The sequence below is a fragment of the Salvelinus namaycush genome, chromosome 14 (assembly GCF_016432855.1).
Source record: "Salvelinus namaycush isolate Seneca chromosome 14, SaNama_1.0, whole genome shotgun sequence".
Lineage (NCBI taxonomy): Eukaryota > Metazoa > Chordata > Actinopteri > Salmoniformes > Salmonidae > Salvelinus > Salvelinus namaycush.
Genome location: NC_052320.1, coordinates 11,723,339 through 11,749,314, shown reverse-complemented (window position 1 = coordinate 11,749,314; position 25,976 = coordinate 11,723,339). Strand labels below are relative to the sequence as shown.

The 25,976-nt window shown below is 41.8% G+C and overlaps 1 protein-coding gene across 1 annotated transcript in view; it reads left to right on the top strand.

Moving 5' to 3' along the window:
- The first annotated feature begins 1,112 nt into the window (after positions 1-1,112).
- LOC120058845 (adenosine deaminase-like) overlaps positions 1,113-25,976 on the top strand; it is a 29,184-nt gene continuing 4,320 nt past the window's right edge. Inside the window, exons 1-8 of the mRNA XM_039007584.1 lie at positions 1,113-1,225; positions 11,420-11,481; positions 12,077-12,199; positions 17,697-17,840; positions 18,081-18,196; positions 18,988-19,112; positions 22,791-22,862; positions 24,842-24,943. Of these exons, the coding sequence (XP_038863512.1) occupies positions 1,181-1,225; positions 11,420-11,481; positions 12,077-12,199; positions 17,697-17,840; positions 18,081-18,196; positions 18,988-19,112; positions 22,791-22,862; positions 24,842-24,943 (789 nt within the window). The 5' untranslated portion in view covers positions 1,113-1,180. The remainder of the gene's footprint in view (positions 1,226-11,419; positions 11,482-12,076; positions 12,200-17,696; positions 17,841-18,080; positions 18,197-18,987; positions 19,113-22,790; positions 22,863-24,841; positions 24,944-25,976) is intronic.

Below are 25,976 nucleotides of genomic sequence, written 5' to 3'. Positions count from 1 at the left end.
ACATATTCCAGTCTGTGCTAGCAAAACAGTCCTGTAGTGTAGCGTCCGCGTAATCTGACCACTTCCATATTGAGCGAGTCACTGGTACTTCCTACATTAGTTTCGCTTGTAAGCAGGAAACAGGAGGATACAATTATGGTCAGATTTGCCACATGGAGCAATAACAGCTAGTTTTCAGTTTTCTCCTCCCCACTCAGACTATTCCCAGACAGTCCTGGCAAAATTCTTGCTTGAGAAATTGTTATTTGCTAAGAAACTATTTTTGTTTATTTTTGACCATTTTAATTGAAACAATCACAGTAAGGTATTTAATTGTTACCCAAAAATGATATGATATTGAGATTTAAAAAAAATAGCTGCATTGGACCTTTAAAAGGCAGACAAAAAGGATCCATCAAACACATTTGGTGTGTCATCATAGTGGTCTCTGACTTGTGGTCTCAAAGGAATAAACTTAAACCAGCGCTTTTTTTCTATGCTGAATTTAATGTTACTTAGAAAACAAAAGTTTTTGTATTTTTTTATTTGTATTTTGCATTGTAATGTATTTTTTTGCAAACATCCTTTCTGATTTTAAAAGTAGATAATCTAGTAATCATTTAGTAAAGTAATCATCTAGTTTTTCAAATGTATCTGTAATCTGATTACAATATTTTTGCTGGAAATTCAGGTACATTTTTGTTTTGTGTAATCAAATTACATGTAACTGATTACATGTATCACTTCCTCCTTTCCCTGGATGTATAGGACTTGGTCTGGCTACAGTAGCTCTGGACAGGCCATAATCAGATCATTGGTAAACCTCTAAGCATTTGGCCAACGATTAACCTACTGTATGCTGCTAATCCTACTCACCACAACTAGTCTACTGTTTACACCGTGGAAACATTGTTACCGTGAAAATGTATCTGTAGACCTAATTATCTGGTTACAATACCTTCTATAGTATAACGGTAGATAAACTCGATTTGCTAGCACGTTTATGACAATAGGCCTAATTGCATGCTGTTGTTGGGGGTAGGATCAAGGCGTGTCCCATGTCCAATGCGAGCTAGACATGTATATAATGGTAGTGCTGAACGCTATTCGAGTCCTGGGCGTGACAAGCTTGAAGTTGCGCCTCTCATTCTGCGCTATCAGCACTTTCACATTCACCGGCAGACACAGGAGAGCCTTCACAATGGCAGAACACTTCACTGAACAAATAGTATTTAACAAACCAAAGGTAAGTTGTATTTGACGATGTATCAGGCAAAATGACAGTTGCATTAAATTATTCATTATCCTGTTTACTCTCCTTCTCAACCACTTTGTAACTATTTATTCATTATCCTATTATTCCTTCTCAAACTTGTCACCGCGTAGGCTGTACTTCGCTCGGTAATGATAGGGTTTGACGACGCTCTTTCATTTGTTTCTAACTTCTAAAATCAAGGAAGCACCTGGTTAGAAGAAACGAAAAGTAGAAAGGGAGCGTAAGCTACTATTGATGAACTGTTGTGCCATCTGTGGGCCGTTCCTGTAGCCTATTCATTTGCATCAATACCTAGCTAAACGTTTTAAGAAGATGCTAACTAGATGCATTTTCTATTGATACATTTTCTAAAGTGTTGTGTGGTATTTTCACACTCACTTGGGTTTTACATAGCATGTAATACGTTGAGCATTAGATAACATTTCACTGTAATTATGGATGAGCATTGGTGGTGCCGCCTCTTTCTATAGGCAGACTAAGCGCGCTAGGCGTAGGGCACCAAATTAGAGTATCAGTATATTTCCACTTATGTCAGTCACTCAAAGCTTTTAGATTGCTAGGTGAGGTAGTCTAGCCAGCTATCTAACCCTTATATGAGGCCTAATTATCACCAAATTACCAACCAGGCACGCAGGGCATGTTGATTTACTTAGTCACTCTCACACATATATCATGTGAACATGACAAAATGTGTAGAACGGCAGGAAATTTGCTTTAAAACTGCTAAATGTTCTCCGCCCCATGGCAAAAATATCGCCTAGCGCCCCCGGAAGGCTAGAGGCGGCTCAGGGTGGTGGGATTGGCAGGTGCATTTACTGGTGGAGCCAGATTGATTGTGTCAAGCCCATGAAGACTACTGGCTGTGTTGAGAGTATCAAATAGACACGGGGTGACACTGTAGGCCTATATAACACATATATACCATTGTTTAAATATTAATGGTGGACAAATGCACCAAAAACACCAGTAATAAGATAGTTTGGCTGTTAAAGCTACTTTGTCTTTGATTATAAGCAGTAGGCTACTCTACTTGTTCCAGTGTTGCCTTTTTAAACTGATGTAGAGGGTAAATGAATCTTGGTTACCCAAAAGTAATGTCTCATTTAGAATCTGCCCACGAGAGATTAAGGGTAAGCAAGCTGCTCTTCCTGATACCCGGACAGTGTAATTCAATTCACACACTGTGTCTCCTATAGAGGGGCAACACAAAAACAATACAATATTTTACTGTTCCATTATTCAGAGACAATAGTAATGTGGTTGTTTTTGCTGTCAGAGTCCCCAGCCCCAACACACAACGTACAGACAACGTACAGACAACACACAACGTACACACAACATACAGACAACAACACACAACAGGCTGGGAGCAGCACAGGGTCAGCCACAGAGCAGTGAACCTGGAGCAGGTTAGGGGTTAAGTTGCCTTGATCAAGGGCACATCCGCAGTAGGTGGAGAATGCCTAGTGAGTGCTCGATTGATTTGTATGTATTATGGATCCCCATGAGTTCCTGCCAAGGAACCAGCTACTCTTCCTGGAGTACAGCAGCATTAAGGCCAGTTATACAATTAAAAACATTACATTACACAACAGATTTCACAACACATCAAGTGGGTTTCCTCAGGCCACTACTCTACTACCACATATATACTGTGTGTGTGTGTGTGTGTGTGTGTGTGTGTGTGTGTGTGTGTGTGTGTGTGTGTGTGTGTGTGTGTGTGTGTGTGTGTGTGTGTGTGTGTGTGTGTGTGTGTGTGTGTGTGTGTGTGTGTGTGTGTGTGTGTGCTGCTCAGACATGAGGACATTAGTTCAGGAGGCCAGGGGTAATAAAGACATAGCTCAGGGTCCGTGTTCATGAAACGTCTCAGACTAGGAGTGCTGATCTAGGATCAGGTCCCTCCTGTCCATGTTATACAGTGGGGCAAAAAAGTATTTAGTCAGCCACCAATTGTGCAAGTTCTCCCACTTAAAGATGAGAGCGGCCTGTAATTTTCATCATAGGTACACTTCAACTATGACAGACAAAATGAGAAAAATAAATTAAGAAAATCACATTGTAGGATTTTTAATGAATTTATTTGAAAATTATGGTGGAAAATAAGTATTTGGTCAATAACAAAAGTTTATCTCAATACTTTGTTATATACCCTTTGTTGGCAATGACAGAGGTCAAACGTTTTCTGTAAGTCTTCACAAGGTTTTCACACACTGTTGCTGGTATTTTGGCCCATTCCTCCATGCAGATCTCCTCTAGAGCAGTGATGTTTTGGGGCTGTTGCTGGGCAACATGGACTTTCAACTCCCTCCAAAGATTTTCTATGGGGTTGAGATCTGGAGACTGGCTAGGCCACTCCAGGACCTTGAAATGCTTCTTACGAAGCCACTCCTTCGTTGCCCGGGCGGTGTGTTTGGGATCATTGTCATGCTGAAAGACCCAGCCACGTTTTATCTTCAATGCCCTTGCTGATGGAAGGAGGTTTTCACTCAAAATCTCACGATACATGGCCCCATTCATTCTTTCCTTTACACGGATCAGTCGTCCTGGTCCCTTTGCAGAAAAACAGCCCCAAAGCATGATGTTTCCACCCCCATGCTTCACAGTAGGTATGGTGTTCTTTGGATGCAACTCAGCATTCTTTGTCCTCCAAACACGACGAGTTGAGTTTTTACCAAAAAGTTCTATTTTGGTTTCATCTGACCATATGACATTCTCCCAATCTTCTTCTGGATCATCCAAATGCTCTCTAGCAAACTTCAGACGGGCCTGGACATGTACTGGCTTAAGCAGGGGGACACGTCTGGCACTGCAGGATTTGAGTCCCTGGCGGCGTAGTGTGTTACTGATGGTAGGCTTTGTTACTTTGGTCCCAGCTCTCTGCAGGTCATTCACTAGGTCCCCCCGTGTGGTTCTGGGATTTTTGCTCACCGTTCTTGTGATCAGATCGAGGGAGATTATCAGTGGTCTTGTATGTCTTCCATTTCCTAATAATTGCTCTCACAGTTGATTTCTTCTAACCAAGCTGCTTACCTATTGCAGATTCAGTCTTCCCAGCCTGGTGCAGGTCTACAATTTTGTTTCTGGTGTCCTTTGACAGCTCTTTGGTCTTGGCCATAGTGGAGTTTGGAGTGTGACTGTTTGAGGTTGTGGACAGGTGTCTTTTATACTGATAACAAGTTCAAACAGGTGCCATTAATACAGGTAACGAGTGGAGGACAGAGGAGCCTCTTAAAGAAGAAGTTACAGGTCTGTGAGAGCCAGAAATCTTGCTTGTTTGTAGGTGACCAAATACTTATTTTCCACCATAATTTGCAAATAAATTCATAAAAAATACTACAATGTGATTTTCTGGATTTTTTTTCTCATTTTGTCTGTCATAGTTGAAGTGTACCTATGATGACAATTACAGGCCTCTCTCATCTTTTTAAGTGGGAGAACTTGCACAATTGGTGGCTGACTAAATACTTTTTTGCCCCACTGTATAACATGGACAGGAGGGACCTGATCCTAGATCAGCACTCCTAGTCCGAGACACAAGATACTGGCCCGGGGGTAAGAAAGACACTTCAGTAAATAATCCTAAGTCTTCTTGAACATATACCACCCATAAGCACCAGCACACAAACAATAGTGCCCTTTGGTGTCATGGTCCTGAGTCAGCAGAACATGCACAGGGGGAGGAGCTGATAGCTGATAACAAGAAGAGTAATGTGTGTGTGTGTGTGTGTGTGTGTGTGTGTGTGTGTGTGTGTGTGTGTGTGTGTGTGTGTGTGTGTGTGTGTGTGTGTGTGTGTGTGTGTGTGTGTGTGTGTGTGTGTGTGTGTGTGTGTGTGTAGTAATACAGTAAACAGGGATGGACAACCTTGAAGAGTGACTTTGAATGACATTGATAACATCTTGATTATCTACCAATAACTGAATGTATGGGACGTGATGAGCCTGACCTCAACTATCCATGCAACAGAAACAGAACTATATTAATTTATGTAATGACTATACATTACACAACATGTCGCATTGTTTGAGTATTAATTGTCTATAAAATGATGCATGCATTTTGTGAAAACGTGCAGTATCAGGGCTGTTACGTAAAGTTGTGTAATGATGGCTGTGACACAAACAAAATAAGGTTGTCGTGCTGTTATAGACACACATTTATAACTACAAGAACACAGATGATTAATAACAGTTTCTTCCATTACATGTATACCTGTTGATAGATGAAACAGGGTATATGCTTTGTATTGGTCATGGTTAGTAAAGTAGGAAACCACAGAAGAATAGCCCATGAGGAAATGAGTTGTTACCACAATGCCAGAAGATTACTTCATCTGTAAATGACTGAAACAGCTGTCATAGACCTGATCTGTGTATGTATTTAAACACGGTCCTCTTCAAGACTCTACACACACGCACACACACACACACAGGGAGGCACACACATACAGTTGAAGTCAGAAGTTTACATACACCTTAGCCAAATACATTTAAACTCAGTTTTTCACAATTCCTGACATTTAATCCTAGTAAAAATTCCCTGTCTTAGGTCAGTTAGGATTACCACTTTATTTTAAGAATGTGAAATGTCAGAATACTAGTAGAGAGAATTATTTATTTCAGCTTTTATTCCTTTCATCACATTCCCAGTGGGTCAGAAGTTTACATACACTCAATTAGTACTTGGTAGCATTGCCTTTAAATTGTTTAACTTGGGTCAAACGTTTCAGGTAGCCTTCCACAAGCTTCCCACAATAAGTTGGGTGAATTTTGGCCCATTCCTCCTGACAGAGCTGGTGTAACTGAGTCAGGTTGTAGGCCTCCTTGCCCACACACACTTTTTCAGTTCTGCTAACAAATGTTCTATAGGATTGAGGTCAGGGCTTTGTGATGGCCACTCCAATACCTTGACTTTGTTGTCCTTAAGCCATTTTGCCACAACTTTGGAAGTATGCTTGGGGTCATTGTCCATTTGGAAGACCCATTTGTGACCAAGCTTTAATGTCCTGACTGATGTCTTGAGATGTTGCTTCAATATATCCACATCATTTTTCTGCCTCATGATGCCATCTCTTTTGTGAAGTGCACCAGTCCCTCCTGCAGCAAAGCACCACCACAACATGATGCTGCCACCCCCGTGCTTTATGGTTGGGATGGTGATCTTCAGCTTGCAAGCATCCCCCTTTTTCCTCCAAACATAATGATGGTCATTATGGCCAAACAGTTCTATTTTTGTTTCATCAGACCAGAGGACATTTCTCCAAAATGTACGATATTTGTCCCCATGTGCAGTTGCAAACCGTAGTCTGGCTTTTTTTTATGGCGGTTTTGGAGCAGTGGCTTCTTCCTTGCTGAGCGGCCTTTGAGGTTGTCGATATAGGACTCGTTTTACTGTGAAAAAATATTCTTTAGTACCTGTTTCCTCCAGCATCTTCACAAGGTCCTTTGCTGTTGTTCTGGGATTGATTTGCACTTTTCGCACCAAAGTACATTCATCTCTAGGAGACAGAACGCATCTCCTTCCTGAGCGGTATGATGGCTGCGTGGTCCCATGGTGTTTATACTTGTGTACTATTGTTTGTACAGATGAACGTAGTACCTCCAGGTGTTTGGAAATTGCTCCCAAGGATGAACTAGACTTGTGGAGGTCTACAATAATTTTTTTCTGAGGTCTTGGCTGATTTCTTTTGATTTTCCCATGATGTCAAACAAAGAGGCAGGTGCGGTGTCTGTTTCTCAAACTAGACACTAATGTACTTGTCCTCTCGCTCAGTTGTTCACCGGGGCCTCCCACTCTTTCTATTCTGGTTAGAGCCAGTTTACTCTGTTCTGTGAAGGGAGTTGTACACAGCATTTTTAGCCTGTAATCGAACCCACAAATGCTGATGCTCCAGATACTCAACTAGTCTGAAGAAGTCCAGTTGTATTGCTTCTTTAATTAGAACAATAGTTTCAACTGTGCTAACATAATTGCAAAAGGGTTTTCTAATGATCAATTAGCCTTTTTAAAATGGTAAACTTGGATTAGCTAACACAACGTGCCATTGGAACACAGGAGTGATGGTTGCTGATAATGAGCCTCTGTACGCCTATGTAGATATTCCATAAAACATCAGTTTCCAGCTACAATAGTCATTTACAACATTAATAATGTCTACACTGTATTTTTAATCAATTTGATGTTATTTTAATGGACAAAAAAATTGCTTTTCTTTCAACAACAAGGGCATTTCTAAGTGGCCCCAAACTTTTGAACGGTAGTGTACATATCCATTGTTATTCCAAAGTGGACTGAATAGAGATGCAGTAAGTCATGTGAGACCTACACCCTTGACATGTTTTCAGAGTCAGTGTACAACGTGGTTGTCGACAAAGAACCATAGCGATGCATTATAGGCACTCTGTAAGGCAGAGGAAGCTGAGTACACGTGGGGGGAAAATGACTGCATCATTCTGCCAAGAATTGCAGACAGATGATGAGTGAGTGTGTGGGTGGATAATGTGTAATGTGCTGGAAATTGAATAAAACATGTGTATTGACTTAGTGAAACCTAACACAAAAGCTAAGGGTTTTGTGAGACAAGATTACAGCTGCTGCTGTAAGTTCTTAAAGGCAGTTCAGTGTACTTTGATGTAGTTTTACTCGGGTGTGTAGAACACTATGTAGCCTACCTCAGGGCTCTAAATTTGAATTTAGTATAGCTACTGAATGTATGGAGTGTTTAGACAGGCTCTACTTTTTTCCTAAGGAACTAAATGTTTCACAGGAACTGAGTGTTTCCTTAAATTCCGTAAGGTGACATCTAGTGAGAAATAGTTGTTGTGTTCAAACAGTTAAATCAAATCAAATCAAATTTTATTTGTCACATACACATGGTTAGCAGATGTTAATGCGAGTGTAGCGAAATGCTTGTGCTTCTAGTTCCGACAATGCAGTAATAACCAACAAGTAATCTAACCTAACAATTCCACAACTACTACCTTATACACACAAGTGTAAAGGGATAAAGAATATGTACATAAAGATATATGAATGAGTGATGGTACAGAACGGCATAGGCAAGATGCAGTAGATGGTATAGTGTACAGTCTATACATATGAGATGAGTAATGTAGGGTATGTAAACATAAAAGTGCATAGTTTAAAGTGGCTAGTGATACATGTATTACATAAAGATGGCAAGATGCAGTAGATGATATACAGTACAGTATATACATATACATATGAGATGAGTAATGTAGGGTATGTAAACATTATATTAAGTGGCATTGTTTAAAGTGGCTAGTGATACATTTTTACATAATTTCCATCAATTCACATTATTAAAGTGGCTGGAGTTGAGTCAGTATGTTGGCAGCGGCCACTAAATGTTAGTGGTGGCTGTTTAACAGTCTGATGGCCTTGAGATAGAAGCTGTTTTTCAGTCTCTCGGTCCCTGCTTTGATGCACCTGTACTGACCTCGCCTTCTGGATGATAGCGGAGTTAAGATTCAACCTGAATGCTACCAGTTGCAAGATAGCATGCAGGTTGATACAGTAGACCAATTCTGTGCCAAAGATTGTACGCGTATGTCCAAGAGGTTGTGCTAGAAAAACATAACACAGGGTCAGTCTATACTGTACGTTCACATAGTTGATTGTGGACAGTAAATTGAGATGAGATGGCGCCGACAAAGATGGTCGCCTCGCTTCGCGTTCCTAGGAAACTATGCAGTACTTCGTTTTTTTATGTATTATTTCTTACATTGTTACCCCAGGAAATCTTAAGTCTTATTACATACAGCCGGGAAGAACTATTGGATATAAGAGCAACGTCAACTTACCAACATTACGACCAGGAATACGACTTTCCCGAAGCAGATTCTCTCTTCAGACCACCACCCAGGACAATGGATCTAATTCCAGCAGCTGACCGAAAACAACGGCGATGCAGAAGGGGCAGACGGAGTGGTCCTCTGGGCAGACTTCGTAAACGGTCACATCGCTCAACGCTCCCGAGTATACTACTCGCCAATGTCCAGTCTCTTGACAACAAGGTATACGTAAATTAAGCAAGGGTTGCCTTCCAGAGAGACATCAGAGACTTTAACATTCTCTGTTTCACAGAAACATGGCTCTCTCGGGATATGTTGTCGGAATTGGTCCAGTCACCGGGCTTCTCCATGCATCGCACCGACAGAGATAAACACCTCTCTGGGAAGAGGAAGGGCGGGGGTGTATGCTTTATGATTAACAACTCACGGTGCGTTCATAACAACACACAGGAACTCAAGTCCTTCTGCTCACCTGACCTAGCATTCCTTACAATCAAATGCCGGCCATTCTACCTACCCCTCAAGCGAACACCAAGATGGCCTTCAAGGAACTTCACTTGACTCTATGTAAACTGGAAACTATATACCCGGAGGCTTCATTTATTGTAGCTGGGGATTTTAACAAAGCAAATTTGAGATCAATGTTACCTAAATTTTATCAGCATATTGATTGCACGACAAGTAGGGCTAATACTCTCAACCACTGCTACTCTAACTTCCGCGATGCATACAAAGCCCTCCCCCGCCCTCCCTTCGGCAAATCTGACCACGACGCCATCTTGCTCGTGCCGGCTTATAGGCAGAAACTCAAGCAGGATGTACCAGTGACGAAAAGCATTCAACGCTGGACTGATCACGCGGACTGGAATATGTTCCAGTCAGCCTCAGAGAATGACATTGATCTATACACTGACTCGGTGAGTGCGTTCATAAACAAGTGCATTGGAGATGACGTAACCACTGTGACTATTAAAACCTACCCTAACCAGAAACCGTGGATGGATGGCGGCATTCGTGGAAAAACTGAAAGCACGATCCACCGCATTTAACCATGGAAAGAAGTCTGGCGATATGGCTGAATATAAACAGTGTAGTTATTCCCTCCGCAAGGCAATCAAACAAGCGAAATGCCGGTACAGGGACAAGGTGGAGTCGCAATTCAACGGCTCAGACATGAGACGTATGTGGCATGTTCTACAGGAAATTACAAAAACAAAAACAGCCAGCCACATCACGGATACCGACGTCACGCTTCCAGACAAACTAAACACCTTCTTTGCCCGCTTTGAGGATAATACAGTGCCACCGTCGCGGCTCGCCAACAAAGTTTGCGCCCCCTCCCCCCCTCTCCTTCTCAGTGGCTAACGTGAGTAAAACATGTTAACCCTTGCAAGGCTGCTGGCCCAGACGGCATCCCTAGCTGCGTCCTCAGAGCATGCACAGACCAGCTGGCTGGTGTGTTTACGGACATATTTAATCGCTCCCTATCCCATTTTGTTGTCCCCACATGCTTCAAGATGGCTACCATTGTTCCTGTACCCAAGAAGGCAAAGATAACTGAACTAATTGACTACCACCCCGTAGCACTCACTTCTGTCATCATGAAGTGCTTTGAGAGTCTAGTCAAGGATCATATCACCGCCACCTTACCGGCCACCCTAGACCCACTTCAGTTTGCATACCGACCCAACAGGTCCACAGATGACGCAATCGCCAATGCACTGCACACTGCCCTATCCCATCTGGACAAAAATAATACCTATGTAAGAATGCTGTTCATTGACTACAGCTCAGCATTCAACACCATAGTACCCTCCAAGCTAATCATCAGGCTGGAGGTCCTGAGTCTCAACCCCTCCCTGTGCAACTGGGTCCTGGACTTTCTGACGGGCCGCCCCCAGGTGGTGAAGGTAGGAAACAACATCTCCACTTCACTGACCCTCAACACTGGGGCCCCACAAGGGTGTGTGCTCAGCCCTCTCCTGTACTCCCTGTTCACCCACGACTGCGTGGCCATGCAAACCTCCAACTCAATCATCAAGTTTGCAGACAACACAACAGTAGATGGGCTTGATCACCAATAATGACGAGACAGCCTACAGGGAGGAGGTAAGGGCACTCGGAGTAATAGTGATGTAATAGTGGCGCTGACAAGATTTAGCACTTTCATCTGTCAGTGTAACTCGTGGCTATAAAAAGGGCAAGAGCACTCAGTTGCTCTTCTTTGAACCTTCTTTGGCATCACTGGCCTTTTTACTGACTGCACTATGTTCGGTGCCCAGTCATGCGTACTGCGTATTAAAGTACATTCTGTTTTTTATTATAATTATTTTGTCATATTTTTATCTTCAGATTGAGCTGCATGTGCATCTTGATGGCGCTATCCGTGTGGAGACGATCCTAGACGTTGCCGAGTAAGTTCATAAACCTGTTGAGTTCTTAGCATTTTTCTTATAGTTAAATAATGTGTTAAAATTGGTTTTGCCAGTTCTCTTGAATCATGAATGGCCAATTACCCTTCACAAAAAGGCTATTAGGTTCAAGTGACATACGATGTTCTTTCAGTGTTTGTGTTTGGAACATGTAGGTATAGTTATGGTGCTCTTTTTGAACTAGCAAATGTCTTTAAGTCCTTAATATAATTAATTGAAATAATAATTATTATTATTTTATTTGTATAGCGCTTTTCAATACAAGTACCATAGTGATACACATAAAGTAATCAATTAAAAGTACTAAGAAACAAACAAAGATAGTAGGAAGGAGAATTTTAAAAATACAATTAATAAAAATAATACATTGAAATCATATATTAAAAGCATCTTTATAAAAGTGTGTCTTCAGCAGAGATTTAAAAAGAGGCACTAAATCTGGCAGACCATTCCAAAGTCTAGGGGGCCTAATGGCAAATGCCTGGTCTCCTTTCATTTTCAACCTAGAGAAATGAACATTGAACAGCTGTAGCGAAATATTGCTGATTGTACTTTTAAAGTCCTCTGTCTGTCCCAGGCGACGTGGGATTACCCTGCCTGCATGCACAGTGAAGGAGATGACACACATCTGTGTGGTGCACCAGCCTGCCACGCTCACAGAGTTCCTCGGCAAGTTCGCAGAGTACATGCACGTCATTGCGTAAGTACACTGAACATAAAGATAGATATGAGATAAATAGATGCTGACTACTGTACTAACCACCTGAGCTTTTGGTTTCATTTACATTTTAGTAATTTAGCACAGTGGTTCCCAAACTGTGAACCACCTTTTTAAAGGAACTCTGTCCTGCTTTCAACTCACTCTTGAAAGTTGTAATAGTAGAATTTTGAAATTGGGTAGTGCATCACCAGTTCCTCTTGTCATGTTAGTCATTGCATACCTTGTCAGAAATGTCCAGATCAACTAGCCCACATCAGCTAACAGTGCTGGAAGGGTGTTTCCCGATGCTGGAAGGGGTTTTCTTATCATTATCACAGAGAGGGGTTTTCATGGACCTAGATCTATTTGTGCCAATAGCATAACAATGACCATAGGAATTGGTAAAACAGCAAAAAGAGATCTGGGAACAAGCTAGGGACGTCAAACTCAAGAGTGAGAGTTTGACAAATACCTTAATAAATGAGTGTCAGGGTTAGTTTACTTCATACTGGTTGTGTTACAGGATAGGAGGGTCTCAAGAGAGAGAGACACACACACAGGGTAGAGAGAGACACACACAGGGTATAGAGGAGATGGACCCACTGGTTGCCCTCTAGGTTACAGAGAGCTGGTAGTCCCATCCACCAAACTACCAGGTGTGAAAAAGGGAAGGGACTCAGGGGGTATGCTAATTTGGTATAGAGCAGACCTACAGTAACTCACTCTATTAAATTAATCAAAACAGGAACATTTTACAAGGAATCTCAACAGAGAAAAATGTCCTCCTGTGTGCTACATATACCCCCTCACTAGAATCCCCATGCTTTAATGAAGACAGCTTCTCCATCCTGGAGGGTGAAATCAATAATTTCCAGGCCCAGGGACATGTACTAGTCTGTGGCGACCTAAATGCCAGAACTGGACAAGAACCGGATACCATCACCACAGGGACAATCACCTACATGGAGATTACAACAGTCCGTCCCCCATATGCACCCCTAACTACGACAACATAACCAACAAAAACAGGTCACAATTCCTGCAGCTCTGTCGCATACTGGGTATGTACGTACTCAATGATATGCTTCGAGGGGACTCCTACGGTAGGAACACCTATAGCTCATCTCTTGGCAGTAATACTGTAGAATACTTTATCACTGACCTCAACCCAGAGTCTCTCAGAGCGTTCAGTCAGCCTACTGACACACCTATCAGAACACAGCAAAATCACAGTCTACTTGAACAGAGCCATGGTCAATCATGAGGCATCAAAGCCAAAGGAACTGAATAATATTAAGAAATGCTATAGATGGAAGGAAAGTAGTGTGGCAAGCTACCAAAAAACAATTAGGCAACAACAAATTCAATCCCTTCAAACCCAAAACATTGCACTGTAATAGTGAAGGTGTAAACTTGGCAGTAGAAAACCTAAATAGTATATTTGACCTCAGCTTCCCTATCAAATCTAAACATTTCAAACAGAAAAGAAAATGAACAACAATGACAAATGGTTTGATGAAGAATGCAAAAACATAAGAAAGAAATTGAGAAACCTGTCCAACCAAAAACATAAAGACCCAGAACCTGAGCTTACACCTTCAATATGGTGAATCACTAAAACAATAAAGAAATACACTATGGAAAAAGAAGGAACAGCAGGTCAGAAATCAGCTCAATGTAATTGAAGAATCGATAGACTAACCACTTCTGGGAAAATTGGAAAACACTAAACAAACACAGAGTTATCTATCCAAAACGGAGATGTATGGGTAAACCACTTCTCCAATCTTTTTGGCCCTATAACAAAGAACAGCAAAAACATATACATGATCAAATACAAATCTTAGAATCAACTATTAAAAACTACCATAACCCACTGGATTCTCCAATTACATTGAATGAACTACAGGACAAAATACAAACCCTCCATCCCGAAAAGGCCTGTGGTGTTGGTGGTATCCTCAATGAAATTATAAAATATACAGACCACAAATTCCAATTGGCTATACTTAAACTCTTTAACATCATCCTTAACTCTAGCATCTTCCCCAATCCACAAAAGTGGAGACAAATTTAACCCCAATAACTACCGTGGGATATGCGTCAACAGCAACCTTGGGAAAATCCTCTGCCTTATCATTAACAGCAGACATTTCCTCAGTGAAAACAGTGTACTGAGCAAATGTTATATTGGCTTTTTACCAAATTACCTTACGACAGACCACGTATTCACCCTGCACACCCTAATTGACAAACAAACCAAAACAAAGGCAAAGTCTTCTCATGCTTTGTTGATTTCAAAAAATCTTTTGACTCAATTTGGCATGAGGGTCTGCAATACAAATTGATGGAAAGTGGTGTTGGGGGAAAAACATACGACATTCTAAAATCCATGTACACAAACAACAAGTGTGCGGTTAAAATTGGCAAACACAAACATTTCTGTTACCGACAGTTACATGGTGTTGGAAGTCGAGAGTCTATGTACTGGTATGACGGCGATTAATTGGTGTTGCCAGCAATACAATCAACAAGCTTGTAAAGAACACTTAAGACCATTCTTGATTGGTCTTCTTCCTGGTTACTGAGTGGATGTAATGCAGGAGCAGGTCATGATGCAGGCAGGTGTGTCTGTGGCAACCAACTGAATTTACAGAGTCTAATTGGTCGTTATAGATATCGTTCCCATTACAATACTAGCTTATATTTAACCCTAAAGCTATCAACATATTTCACATTTTGACCCCAAGATGGTACTTTTGAAAAAAGCAACAATCATAGTAAAATCTAAACTCAAATCTCACCCACTGCTGAAACTAAACAATGTATTAAAAGACAACATTTTCTGTGATGGTTCAGCTCCATACCAGACTAACCAGTAACTTCCCACAACCAGTAGTGGAAAAAGTACCCAATTGTCATACTTGAGTAAAAGTAAAGATACCATAATAGAAAATTACTCAAGTATAAGTGAAAGTCACCAAGTAAAATACTACTTGACTAAAAGTATGTGGTTTTAAATATACTTAAGTATCAAAAGTAAATGTAATCGCCAAAACATACTTAAGAATCAAAAGCAAAAAGTATACATTTTCACATTCCTTATTTTAAGCAAACCAGACGACACGATTTTCTTATTTTAATGTACGGATAGCCAGAGGCACGCTCGAGTGAGTCCGCCAGATCAGAAGCAGTAGGGATGACCAGAGATGTTCTCTTGATAAGTACGTGAATTGGACCATTTTCCTATCCTGCTAAGCATTCGAAATGTAACAAGTATTTCTACGTGTCAGGGAAAATGTATGGAGTAAAAAGCACATTATTTTCATTAGGAATGTAGGGGAGTAAAAGTATAAATAGGAAGTAATGTACAAAAACGAATTACTACAACACTTTAAAGTATTTTTAATTAAGTACTTTACACCACTGCCCACAACAAGTATGAAAAGACCCAATGATGGTTTATAATAGCAGCCAGGGAAGCTGCCAGCTGGCAGTTATGCTGAATGAAGCATTCTTTAGCAAGGCCTTCCCTTGAAAACCTGTTTTGTTGCATCTGGTGCTTCCCCCCTACACGACAACAACATGGGGAACTTGCTAGCTGTGTTTGGGTCATGCAGAATTGTTGTGTGTGTTGGCGGATAGACCGGCACAGAGGGAGGTCAGGGGGAGGGACAACAAGCATTCAGACCAGGCATGTTAGAAACAGCCATTCACCTCTAGTGTAAATGCTGGTCTTTTTTCCAATCGTGATGTGAAACAGAAACTTGGTTAAGTCAAAAAAGCAACAGAAAGGGAAATGATGCTAGATATATCTGTTCCACTGAGTTTGCAAACATTTCCCACCCCTCCAACCAAAATACCCATTGCTTCACGGGGACTTTTACAGAAATGTGTACTATAAAACAGAATGATACGTACTCAAAATCAAATGAAAATTACAAATGACTATAATATTCTATCATTCCCTATGTCAGGTTTCCCAATAGGTGGAACACAAGCCAAATTAGTAAAAAAAATATATATAAATAATGATTTTTGTTGTTGGACATAAATGGCTGTAAAATCCCCAGGAAATCAGCTCAAAGTTATTTTAATTTAGGAAAATACTATATATGTTTGGGCTTCTTGCGGTCAATTTGCAGTGTAGGTCTACAAATGATTTAGAATTATGTTCCGGCCCCAGGACCATCCACTCAAAAAAGAATTGGCCCGCGGCTTAATGTAATTGGTGGCCCCTGCCCTATGTCATCCCTCAAATACTGTACACAGGCTGATCTTATGTCCTTTACCTTCCTTATCATACAGGGATAATGATAGTCATATTCTCCTGCTGACAGTTAGTCATATTAGCAGTAGCAGTGAAGGGCTCAGTGCCAGTCAAGTTCAGGTCAGGGGTCACAGGGAGCATTGGTTCAGCCACTTGGCTCTCTCTGTGACAGTAATAGTCCTCCTGGCGTGGCGTGCTGAGGATTTACCATCAGATTACCCTCCTGCCATTCAGAGAAACACTTCTACCATGTAATACCCAGTACTAACCCTGTAATACCCTGTTACTAAACCTGTAATACCCTGTTACTAAACCTGTAATACCCTGTTATTAACCCTGTAATACCCTGTTACTAAACCTGTAATACCCTGTTACTAAACCTGTAATACCCTGTTACTAAACCTGTAATACCCTGTTACTAAACCTGTAATACCCTGTTACTAAACCTGTAATACCCTGTTACTAACCCTGTAATACCCTGTTACTAAACCTGTAATACCCTGTTACTAAACCTGTAATACCCTGTTACTAAACCTGTAATACCCTGTTACTAAACCTGTAATACCCTGTTACTAAACCTGTAATACCCTGTTACTAACCCTGTAATACCCTGTTACTAACCCTGTAATACCCTGTTACTAACCCTGTAATACCCTGTTACTAAACCTGTAATACCCTGTTACTAAACCTGTAATACCCTGTTACTAACCCTGTAATACCCTGTTACTAACCCTGTAATACCCTGTTACTAACCCTGTAATACCCTGTTACTAACCCTGTAATACCCTGTTACTAACCCTGTAATACCCTGTTACTAAACCTGCAATACCCTGTTACTAAACCTGTAATACCCTGTTACTAAACCTGTAATACCCTGTTACTAAACCTGTAATACCCTGTTACTAAACCTGTAATACCCTGTTACTAACCCTGTAATACCCTGTTACTAAACCTGTAATACCCTGTTACTAAACCTGTAAGCCAAGAGGGAAGAGACGCAAAGAACAATGGGCTGTTCCTAGAACGTTTCCTGTATTTTATGTGTCGTAAATTGAAATATAGCTTCTTCCAACATCTTCATTTGTAACTGGATGAGCATAATGTAATGAAATCTAAAGCAAATGTAGGGCCTTTGCTGGTGACTAATACTATTCATTATCTGCCATAGTTGAGTAAATATTTATTTGTTTCTCTTGGGCTTCCTCTGATTTTCTGTGACCTTTCCAGTGGCGACAGAGAGGCGATCAAGAGGATAGCCTATGAGTTTGTGGAGGACAAAGCCAAAGAGGGGGTGATCTACGTTGAAGTCAGATACAGTCCACACTTTCTGGCTAACACTGACGTAGAACCCATTCCATGGAACCAAAAAGAGTACGTGGATGATACTATATGTTTCTGAGCCGGCAAAGTAGCTGACAGAAAAGTGTGCCTTTTATGTGATTGATGTCACTTTGCAATCGGAGAGCACAAGTAACTCAAAGAACTGTATTGCGCATGTCCATATAGTAGTCTTGTATTGTTCATGTAGGTATCTGTTCTTAGAGATAAAAAAATGTGACATCACAACATATTGAAGAGTTCTCTGTGTGTTGATTTCACTCTCTTCCCCAGAGGTGACTTGAGCCCAGATGAGGTCGTTTGCTTGGTGAACCAGGGTCTGGCCGAGGGAGAGAAGGCATTCAACATCATAGCCAGGTCCATTCTATGCTGCATGCGCCACATGCCAAGTAATGCCCTCACGGTCCTGTCCTGTCTGTCTGGCCCTCCTTATTGTCTGCCTCTGTCTGTTTTCCTGTCTGTAGTCCTCTGTCTGTGATCCTCATCACACTAAGTTGCAGGCCAAACATCTCCCAGTCAAAAATACTCGCTATACTTCCTGTTTTGGGCATCGTCTGACTATGTCTTGTTTCATTCCATCCCCACTCAATGATGTTGATCTATATGTGAGGATGGTGTGATGCTGTGCTTCTCCTTAGCTAATGTCACCATTTGCTGACCCTAATGCAGACAGTAAAGAGGGACTCATTTGTGTAATGTATCACTGAATTAAAAATTGCAAGCCAAATCTCCTATGTTACAGTCCAGAATAGAGCCAGCAGTAAAGTAATTTGGTTGTATGTAACTTTCTGACTTCACAGAGCATAGTATCTGTTTTTGTTATTACATTAATCAAAATACAAGTGGCTATTTTAGGCAAACATTCCAGTGAACAGTTTTCTGTTGTCAGTTTTGTTTTTTGTTCTGCTTTTGTTAACATTATGTTTGGAACTGAACAATTTGACCTTTACAACCATTGCTTTCCACTAGCTTTCACGGAGATGCTTGACATGATTCACAATGTCTCTCATTCGTAGCAGCAGATATTCAGATAACCTTTAGGTCATAGATCTAGCATGAAAACATTTCACAAACATCCACACAAATCAAACATCCTGCATTTTAAAACGACCTGTCTCTGGGTCTTTGACCTCACTGGGTTGCTGCTGTCCTGTAATAAATGTGTTGTTGCGTTGCGCAGACTGGTCCATGGACGTGGTGGAGTTGTGTAAGAAGTACAAGAAGGATGGAGTGGTGGCTATTGATCTGGCAGGAGATGAGTCACTCAACTGTGAGGCCTACCCAGGACACAGGATGGCCTATGAGGTAACTTACCACTGCCCAACTTTGAACCCTCGTGTCCAATTCATTCTGTATGTGCTGTAGGCAACTCTTCCATACATGCATGGTTCATGGCCCCAATACAAGACAATAGGTAGCCTCAGCAGGATATGAGGTTAACCACTTTCCTACTGAAAGCTGTCATGCAGCATACCATGCTCATTTTTATTGCTTAAAAATGTGGCAGATCACCCTCCAACTTGCACAAGAATTTAAAATGTGACACTATGAAAAAAAATAATCACATTTGACACTGTTGGCTACCCGTTGTCAGATAACAGAGTTAAAGTACAACCAATCTTTATTAGGCCTATTGCAGAACCTCAGACCTTAAAAGGCCTACAATTGGTTGATTTGTTTTATAACTAGCCAATAATTTACACCTTATCATTATAAATGTGTAACCTGAGGGAAAAAATTCTAGATCACCTGTACTCCACACACGCGTAGAAAGCTCTACCTCGCCCTCCATTTGGTAAATCCGACCACAACTCTATCCTCCTGATTCCTGCTTACAAGCACAAATTAAAGCAGGAAGCACCAGTGACTCGGTCTATAAAAAAATGGTCAGATGAAGCAGATGCTAAACTACAGGACTGTTTTGCTATCACAGACTGGAACATGTTCCGGGATTCTTCCGATGGCATTGAGGAATACACCACATCAGTCACTGGCTTTATCAATAAGTGCATTGAGGACGTCCCCCCCCACAGTGACTGTACGTACATACCCCAACCAGAAGCCATGGATTACAGGCATCATTCGCACTGAGCTAAAAGGGTAGAGCTGCCGCTTTCAAGGTGTGGGACTCTAACCCAGAAGCTTACAAGAAATCCTGCTATGCCCTGCGACGAACCATCAAACAGGCAAAGCGTCAATACAGGGCTAAGATTGAATCATACTACACCGGCTCCGACACTCGTCGGATGTGGCAGGGCTTGCAAACTATTAGACTACAAAGGGAAGCACAGCCGCGAGCTGCCCAGTGACACGAGCCTACCAGATGAGCTAAATCACTTCTATGCTCGCTTCGAGGCAAGCAACACTGAGACATGCATGAGAGCATGAGCTGTTCCGGACGACTGTGATCATGCTCTCCATAGACGACGTGAGTAAGACCTTTAAACAGGTCAACATTCACAAGGCTGCAGGGCCAGATGGATTACCAGGACGTGTGCTCCGGGCATGTACTGACCAACTGGCAGGTGTCTTCACTGACATTTTCAACATGTCCCTGATTGAGTCTGTAATACCAACATGCTTCAAGCAGACCACCATAGTCCCTGTGCCCAAGAACACAAAGGCAACCTGCCTAAATGACTACAGACCCGTAGCACTCACGTCCGTAGTCATGAAGTGCTTTGAAAGGCTGGTCATGGCTCACATCAACACCATTATCCCAGAGACCCTAGACCCACTCCAATTTGCATACCGCCCAAACAGATCCACAGATGATGCAATCTCTATTGCACTCCACACTGCCCTTTCCCACCTGGACAAAAGGAACACCTATGTGAGAATGCTATTCATTGACTACAGCTCAGCGTTCAACACCATTGTACCCTCAAAGCTCATCACTAAGCTAAGGAACCTGGGACTAAACACCTCCCTCTGCAACTGGATCCTGAACATCCTGACGGGCCGCCCCCAGGTGGTGAGGGTAGGTAGCAACACATTTGCCACGCTGATCCTCAACACTTGAGCTCCCCAGGGGTGCGTGCTCAGTCCCCTCCAGTACTCCCTGTTCACCCACGACTGCATGGCCAGGCACGACTCCAACACCATCATTAAGTTTGCTGACGACACAACAGTGGTAGGCCTGATCACCGACAACGACGAGACAGCCTATAGGGAGGAGGTCAGAGACCTGGCCGGGTGGTGCCAGAATAACAACCTCTCCCTCAACGTAACCAAGACTAAGGAGATGATTGTGGACTCCGAGCACGTCCCCATTCTCATCGACGGGGCTGTAGTGGAGCAGGTTGAGAGCTTCAAATTCCTTGGTGTCCACATCACCAACAAACTAGAATGGTTCAAACACACCAAGACAGTCGTGAAGAGGGCACGACAAAGCCTATTCCCCCTCAGGAAACTAAAAAGATTTGGCATGGGTCCTGAGATCCTCAAAAGGTTCGACAGCTGCAACATCAAGAGCATCCTGACCGGTTGCATCACTGCCTGGTACGGCAATTGCTCAGCCTCCGACCGCAAGGCACTTCAGAGGGTAGTGCGTACGACCCAGTACATCACTGGGGCAAAGCTGCCTGCCATCCAGGACCTCTACACCAGGCAGTGTCAGAGGAAGGCCCTGAAAATTGTCAAAGACCCCAGCCACCCCAGTCATAGACTGTTCTCTCTACTACAGCATGGCAAGCGGTACCGGAGTGCCAAGTCTAGGACAAAAAGGCTTCTCAACAGTTTTTACCCCCAAGCCATAAGAATCCTGAACAGGTAACCAAATGGTTACCCGGACTATTTGCATTGTGTGCCCCCCCCCAACCCCTCTTTTACGCTGCTGCTACTCTCTGTTTATCTTATATGCATAGTCACTTTAACTATACATTCATGTACATACTACCTCAATTGGCCCGACCAACCAGTGCTCCCGCACATTGGCTAACCGGGCTATCTGCATTGTGTCCCACCCCCTCTTTTATGCTACTTCTACACTCTGTTCATCATATATGCATAGTCACTTTAACCATACCCACATGTACATACTACCTCAATAAGCCTGACTAACCGGTGTCTGTATATAGCCTTGCTACTGTTATTTTCAAAATGTCTTTTTACTGTTTTATTTCTTTACTTACCTACACACACACACACCTTTTTCTTTCGCACAATTGGTAAGTAAGCATTTCACTGTAAGGTCTACACCTGTTGTATTTGACGTGAAAAATAAACTTTGATTTTTAACTCATTAACTCTCTATACATATACCCATAAATGGAGACCTGATGGTCGCTTTAGACAAACAGTTGGAGAGGTCTGCAATTTCTTGCAACAGAAAACTCTCTCAAGAACAATAACTGAATCAGTGAAACTATTCACCGTGTTCATGACCAAATTTAGGCAAGTTGTCCAAAGTATGCACCAAAGTATGCACTTAAACACTTAAGTGTTTCAACTGCGTAGTTTGTTCTATCTCTGGTGGTTCCTGAATTAAACACACAGCCATTCAATCATTCCCCCCAGGATAACATCTGGGAACACTGTGGTAAGGTCAACCAGCGGCTGAAGTGATAAATGTGGACATGTTAACATCTGTTTAAATCATTAGTGTGACGAAGTCCAGTTCCAAACACTAGGAGTCGGAGAATGAACATGCTCTTAGTAGAGTGCCACGCTGATACTAATACAGACAGCTATGACTGTACAAGCTCTAGATTCAGAGGTCTTAAATTCTGAGCTGGGTTGTCAAAAGCAGACCTTACATTTCTCAAATGTTGGTGAGATGCAATTCTTACCAATCTAGCCTTTGGCAAAAAATAACGCATTCTCTTTACCGAAGCATGAGCTCTTGGAATCATGTTATGACTATGTTCATCCATGTATAATGACAGTTTCAATACAATGGAAGGTATTTCAGTTGGGACTAACTGTCAAAGCCAGATGTTTCTCATGTTAACTTGGCGTTGATGTGAGTGACCTTGTTGACAGGAAGCAGAGAGATGTGGGGTCCACAGAACAGTCCATGCTGGAGAGGTAGGCCCTGCCTCTGTGGTGAAAGAGGTGAGCTTCCCTTTCCTGTACAGCCTTTGGGGACCATTAAATATTTCTATGACAGTTCAACTTGACCGAAGACTTCCTCTACTTCTCAACACACAACAGCAACACCTACAGTACCAGTCAAAAGTTGACACATCTACTCATTCAAGGGTTTCTTTATTTTTACTATTTTCTACATTATTATTCTACAGTGAAAACATCAAAACTATGAAATAACACATGGACTCATGTAAACGAAACGTGTTAAAACAAATCAAAATATATTTTATATTTGAGATTCTTCAAAGTAGCCACCCTTTAACTTGATGACAGCTTTGCACACACTTGTCATTCTCTCAACCAGCTTCATTAGGTAGTCACCTGCAATGCATTTCAATTAACACGTGTGCCTTGTTAAAAGTTGATTTGTGGGATTTCTTTCCTTCTTAATGCGTTTGAGCCAATCAGTTGTGTTGTGACAAGGTAGGGGTGGTTTACAGAAGACTGCCCTATTTGGTAAAAGACCAAGTCCATATTATGGCAAGAACAGCTCAAATAAGCAAAGAGAAATGGCAGTCCATCATTACTTTAAGACATGAAGGTCAGTCAATGCGAAAAATTAAGAACTTTGAAAGTGTCTTCAAGTGCAGTTGCAGAAACCATAAAGCGCTATGATGAAACTGTCTCATGAGGACCGCCACAGGAAAGGAAGACACAGCCTCTGCTGCAGAGGATAAGTTCATTAGTTACCAGCCTCAGAAATCTGCAATTGACTGCACCTCAGATTGCAGGCCAAATAAATGCTTCAGAGTTAAAGTAAGAGACATCTCAACATCAACTGTTCAGAGGAGACTGCGTGACTTCATGGTCGAATTGCTGCAAAGAAACCACTACTAAAGGACACCAATAAGAAGAGACTTGCTTGGGCCAAGAAACACAAGCAATGGACATTAGACCGGTGGAGAACTGCCTTTTGGTCTGATGAGTCCAAATGTGAGATTTTTGGTTCTAACCGCCGTGTCTTTGTAAGACGCAGAGTAGGTGAACAGATAATCTCTGCATGTGTGGTTCCCACCGTGAAGCATGGAAGAGGAAGTGTGATGGTGCTTTGCTAGTGACACTGATTTATTTATAATTCAAGGTACACTTAACCAGCATGTTAACAAGCAATACGCCATCCCATCTGGTTTGCGATTAGTGGGACTATCCTTTGTTGTTCAACAGGACAATGACCAAAAACACACCTCCAGTGTAAGGGCTATTTGACCAAGAAAGAGAGAGTGATGAGTGCTGCATCAGATGACCAGGCCTCCACAATAACCCAACCTCAATCCAAATGAGATGGTTTGGGATGAGTTGGACCGCAGAGTGAAGGAAAAGCAGCCAACAAGTGCTCAGCATATGTGGGAACTCCTTCAAGACTGTTGGGAAAGCATTCCAGGTGAAGCTGGTTGAGCGAATGCCAAGAGTATGCAAAGCTGTCATCAAGGCAAAGGGTGGCTACTTTGAAGAATCTAAAACATTTTTTGTTGTACACTTTCAGTTACTACATGATTCCATAGTATTGATGTCTTCACTATTATTCTACAAATGGTGAAAATAGTACAAATAAAAAAACACTTGAATGAGTAGGTGTGTCCAAACTTTTGCCTGGTACTGTACGTCATAACGTCTCACTGAACTGTTATCATGTTATAAGTGACACTGCGTTGTGAAAACATATCTCCCCTTTTATAAGAACGTAAATACGGTTTGTATGTCAGATAGAAACAAGTAAAACAACTGAGTACACAGAGCGCACTAGTCTGTTCATCACTATCCAATATCACGTCACCCTGGAATCCTTCATTAGCCTATGTGAATGACTTTCTATGGAAGCCATATTTCTAAAATGTCAGGCAACTATGCAACCAAAGACATGTTGCCAGGAATAGCCAGTAGTTCTGTTCGTGAGAGGATTTTTACAAAACTGCTTGATGACCCATATCTCATGACTTCTTCAGGCTGTGGAGATCCTGAAAGCAGAGAGAATAGGACATGGCTACAACATACTGGAGGACCAAGTGCTGTACAAACAACTCCTGGAGCAGAATATGCATTTTGAGGTAAGAACGTACACATTTATATTTCACCTGTAATGTAAAGTAACATTAGACTTCGTACACACAGAATATTACATGATGTATGAGCATACCTCATAAAACACGGTAAATAGATCCTACCATGAATGGAGAGGCTACACAGCTGACGCTTAAACCGACTAGCAAAAACCTAAAAACTGACCTTTACGTTAACCCTAACCAAATCCTTAACCCCGACCCTAACCTTAACATCATTTAATACTTTTATGAAATAAAATATCGGTTTAGGCATCAGGTTGTGGACTTATAGCCTTTTCCTACCATGAAGGCAGCTAGTGCAATGACCTCTGGTGGTCATGAAGAGACATTACACAAGCGTTGTGTCTCAATTAATAGCTCCTTTCTCACAAAGGGTCTACTAGTTTACTTTACTACATGGATTTGAAAGTAAAATGACTGGTACAGTGCATTCGGAAAGTATTCAGACCGCTTGACTTCTTCACTTTTTATAACGTTACAGCCTTATTCTAAAATGGATTAAACAGGTTTTTAGAAATTGTTGCAAATTTATATATATAAAAAAAAAATGAATATTTATTTACATAAGTATTCAGACCATCTTTACTCAGTACATTGTTGAAGCACTTTTGGCAGCGATTACACCTTCTTGGGTATGATGCTACAAGCTTGGCAGACTTGTATTTGGGGAGTTAATCCCATTCTTCTCTGCAGATCCTCTCAAGCGATCAGGTTGGATGGGGAACGTCGCTGCACAGCTATTTTCATGTCTCTCCAGAGATGTTCGATCGGGTTCAAGTCCGGCCTCTGGCTGGGCAACTTAAGGACATTCAGAGACTTGTCCCGAAGCCACTCCTGTGTTGTCTTAACTGTGTGCTTAGGGTCATTGTCCTGTTGGAAGGTGAACCATCGCCCCAGTCTGAGGTCCTGAGCAGGTTTTCATCAAGGATCTCTGTACTTTACTCCGTTCATATTTCCCTCGATCTGGACTAGTCTCCCAGTCCCTGCTGCTTAAAAACATCCCCACAGCATGATGCTG